We start from the raw sequence: 4,337 nt of genomic DNA, 5'->3' as shown, positions 1-4,337 counted from the left end.
CAATCTCATATCAAAATCTCAAATCCTAATATAATCTAATTTTAGAAAAGAAAAAAACTATACTAATCATTTGATTGTGAAATTAGGGCTTATACAATATGACCTTATCTATTCAGGATTTTCTACCCAGCTGGTCCTCTCTCTAATAAAAGCTCATAGATAGACCTGGGGGTTTGTAAGTGGAAGAAAAAAAAAAAAATAATGACCCAATGAGTACATGAAAGTCCTCTATTGCCTAGTTCAATACCAAATGGACATATTACTACATCCAGAATGAAGTATCAACCAGGCCAATAGATAGACGGAGAATTATACTTGTTAAAAGTATGACAACCCTGCTCCCCTATAGGGGCCATCAATACATAGATAATTGTGTAAATTCTAAATAACATGACCCAGGTTCGAACCCAGGACCTTCCAATTAAAATATGGTCAGACTACCACTCAGCCAAGTGATGTTGGATTAGTAATATCACCCATAATCTAAACCTACATGCATATTCCTATACACTTATTAGACTACTAGTTGACTACTCTGATTCCCTCTTGCTGCAGTTGCTTCTTCTATTCATTTATGCCTGCTTATTCACATACATCCATATATATATACATTATAGCTAGGACAGAGTAGTAAGAGGGTCTTGCAGCTGTTATCTTGGTATATATTGACATAATGTATATCATACAGATAGTTATATATATATATATATCTAGCACATGCACTGTGTGCTGAGGGCTGGCTGCTATCTCCTGAACTCATCTCCTAGTGTAGAACAATGTGATGTGCATAGAATGAAACCCTAACTTTTAAAACACTAAATACAAAACTTTTTTTCACAAAAAGGACAATATATCACATGTTAATTCAGAAAATCAGACAGTAGCTCTTTAGCTATCTCATCATCAACCAACCATTCCTGATGATCTATATCAGAAGACAGCTCCTCGCCAGTCTCTTGATTTGCTAAATCAATGAAGTATTGCTGATTTGCTATCTTGAATAGCATGATTCCCTCAATAGTCTTGCCTTTTAAATGCCCCCTTCTATAATGACAGACATCCATAGTAATATTGAACTTTCTTTCCACACTAACTCCAGAAAGACAATGTTACAGACCTAGCCACATCAGCCTCACGTGACTATGCAGGGAGTCAAGGCAGAATCATTGGGTTACAAGAAATGATGGGAATGCAGGAAGGAACAGGGATTCCAGCTGATATCCCAAAGGATCAGTCACGTGACCCCTACCATTTATCTACCATAAATGGTATACGGAATGGTATGCGCTACCATCTATCTACCCTAGATGGTATACAGAATGGTAGGAAAGCGGAGGATATATAAGGACACTCATTCATGTACTTAGTTTAGTTCTTCGCAATCAATCTAGTTAATCAAGCATTGGTTACCTTCTAGTTTCTGACTCGTCTGCACTTAACCAACAACCCAGCATACGTGCTCGGTTGGCCTTGTTTCTCTATTCATTACCTTTACCGATTCTACCTGTTGACTACCTTACGGAGCCTGGAGGGGGCGATATACCTTCGACGTGATATACAGAGGACCTGGATGGTCGTTGAGCATATGACTGCTTGGAAGGCACTTAGGGTAAGTGTCCTGTCTTGAAATACAACTAACTAGAACCCTAGGTACAATACGAGGGAAGCCAGGTTGTGACACATTGATTGCCAGTCAGTACGAGTCAGGTTTCGAGACACTATTGACTTAAAACAAAAAACCGCCATGTCGAATAATAATAATGCTACTCCTAGATCCTCCCGTGGATCTGAGGAACGAATGCCGACATATGATGAGCTTTTTGGGATGATTAGTCAGCTACAGGAAAGCATCACCACCTTGGAGGAACGACAATCTGCCAAATCGATCAAGGTTTGACCACCTGAAGCCTTCGACGGCACTCGATCTAAGTTGCGACCTTTTATCACTCAATTGGACTTGTACATCCGCATGAACCGCAGCAAGATTGCTCTTGAATCCGACAAAGTCCTATTTGCAGCAACTTACTTGACCGGACCTGCTTTCGATTGGTTTGAACCCATACTACGAGATTTCCAGGAAAACAGTGAAGACGCCCAGAATGACAACACTGTGGAAACCTTTGCCAGCTACAATGAATTCAAGAAGAGACTTCAAGGAACTTTTGGAGATATTGATGCCTCACGACAAGCTGAACGAAAACTATGGCGACTCAAGCAGACAGGGTCTGTAGCCAAGTTGGTATCAGAATTTCAGCAAATCATCGCTCACTTGGATTGGGACGAAGAAGCGTACATTGCCAAGTTTGAGGAAATGATGAAACCCGAGATCCAGGAGAAATTGATCTGGATGGAACAACCAAGTTCACTGAATGAACTGTTTTCTCGAGCGGTTAAGGTTGACAACACCCTGTATGACCTTAGAGTCAGACAGAAGGAGTCATGATACAGAAATACCTTTCAAGGAAACCCACGAACGAATCACTATCAATCAAATGATAAACAGCCAGCTCAACCACGAAGCCAAGGGTATGAAGATCCCTATGGACCATGACCAATGGAGCTGGATGCTACACAACAGAAACCCTTCGCATCCAACAGAGAACAGGATCAAAGACGACAAGAGAAACTTTGCTTCACATGTGGAAGACTGGGTCACATGATGAAAGAATGTAGGCAGCGACGAAGCGCTAGGCCTCAGCAAAAGGATAATAAGCAACTTCATGCTACCCAAGAGAGAGGAGCATATGATGTCACAGGAATTGTGAAACCTGAGCTCAAAGCAACAGACGACTCTGGATGGCACATGCAAGAAGCTTCAGATGAGCATGAGGGACCATGGAAATCCAGAACCATGATGATACCCAACCTAAGCCCAATGAGGAGGTTGATGAAAGAACAGACAACTCTCACAGAAGACGAGATTGACGAAATTATGAGCTCCAGTGAAGAAGAATATTGGCCCAAGGAACAGACGATGGGGTCTGACAGCAGAAGCAATAAAGCCCATGTAAGGACAGATGGGTCCGACAAAGCCATCAACGAGCCAGTTCATGAGAAATCACTCGGCAAACTGCCTGACCAAGATCAGCCAGTTAACGATTTCCTTGACAAAGAGTATGGTACTCAGTGGAATGGCCACAATCCCAGTGTGGAGGGACTCCATGAGATACCAGAGACACCTCAAAGCGCAACTCCTGAAGACGATGAAAACGAAGAACAAATTCTGGCGGAAAACAGCAAGGGATACACAAAGTCCAGTGTGTATAGCCCTATTTCAAAGCAACAATTATGGTCCAAATGATATACCGAACAACGAGAAATTGATGATGAAACCAATACAGATATTGCCGCCTATTTCATTGATGACATTGTTATCTCACTCCAGGAGAACCCCAAGAGGCTTTCCAAAGGATTGAAGGAACTGTTTGATGAATTGAGCACCTATTGCCCACATCAGAACTTGGGATGCTGGGAACAGACAGACGAAACTTGGGATCAACATTTACAGAAATGCGACCAACATCCATATACATGCCTACATTGTGGACAAGATAATGGTGAAACATGGGGATACTTACAAGAAGTTACAACCAAGAGACCACGAGGCCCCATCCACAAGTCATGTGAATATGATTGGTGTGATTGTGTGCACTACAGAGGACACCCAAAACACCACCAACTACCTTGGATCACATGTTACAGCAACGCCTGTGGAGACCATTATGATCAAAAGAAAATGGCACACTACTTTCCACAACGACCTCAAAGGAAGAACAACAGTTGCCCTTGTTGGGATTGGAACTGTGCATGCAGAGGATATCTACTGCATCCAGAGCATTCAAGTATGCACTGGACTGCGTGCTATGAAGACAACTGCATAATTCATTTTGAAATCAAGGATTACTACCCAAGTCCACGACATCTACAACAACCAAGATGGCAAGCAAGCCTATCAGCAACACAGCGAGGATATCATCTGAAGTTTATGACACCGATCCTCAGTCAACTAGCCAAAGTGATGGTTGACTCAGGAGCTACTGGAAATTACATGGATCCTAGATTCCAGCGACAATTGGGAATCTTAGGGATTGAGAAGGCACAGCCAGAGCCTATCTCAGGACTGAATGGTGAAGACCTGGGAGGTCACCTGACAGTCGAATCAGGATTTATCCCTATGGCTGTGGCGGATCATGAAGAGAGGATCAATTTCAATGTGACACCACTGGGACAATATGATATAGTGTTGGGGATTCCATGGCTCAGGAATCACAACCCGGAAATCAACTGGAAAACTGGACAAATGAATTTTACGAACTGCGCATGCCCAAGAAGAACCA

General features: G+C 42.4%; 1 protein-coding gene across 1 annotated transcript; it reads left to right on the top strand.

The window, feature by feature from the left end:
- Positions 1-3,554: 3,554 nt before the first annotated feature.
- Positions 3,555-3,881, top strand: EURHEDRAFT_407107 (uncharacterized protein; the record flags this gene model as incomplete). The annotated part of the gene is made up of 1 exon (XM_040780500.1): positions 3,555-3,881. One exon carries the CDS (start codon positions 3,555-3,557, stop codon positions 3,879-3,881), a length of 327 nt encoding a protein of 108 aa, XP_040633865.1.
- Positions 3,882-4,337: the final 456 nt, after the last annotated feature.

This window comes from Aspergillus ruber (assembly GCF_000600275.1).
Source record: "Aspergillus ruber CBS 135680 unplaced genomic scaffold scaffold00057, whole genome shotgun sequence".
Lineage (NCBI taxonomy): Eukaryota > Fungi > Ascomycota > Eurotiomycetes > Eurotiales > Aspergillaceae > Aspergillus > Aspergillus ruber.
Note: the sequence above shows the minus strand (reverse complement) of the source record. Positions and strands in the feature narration are given on the sequence as shown.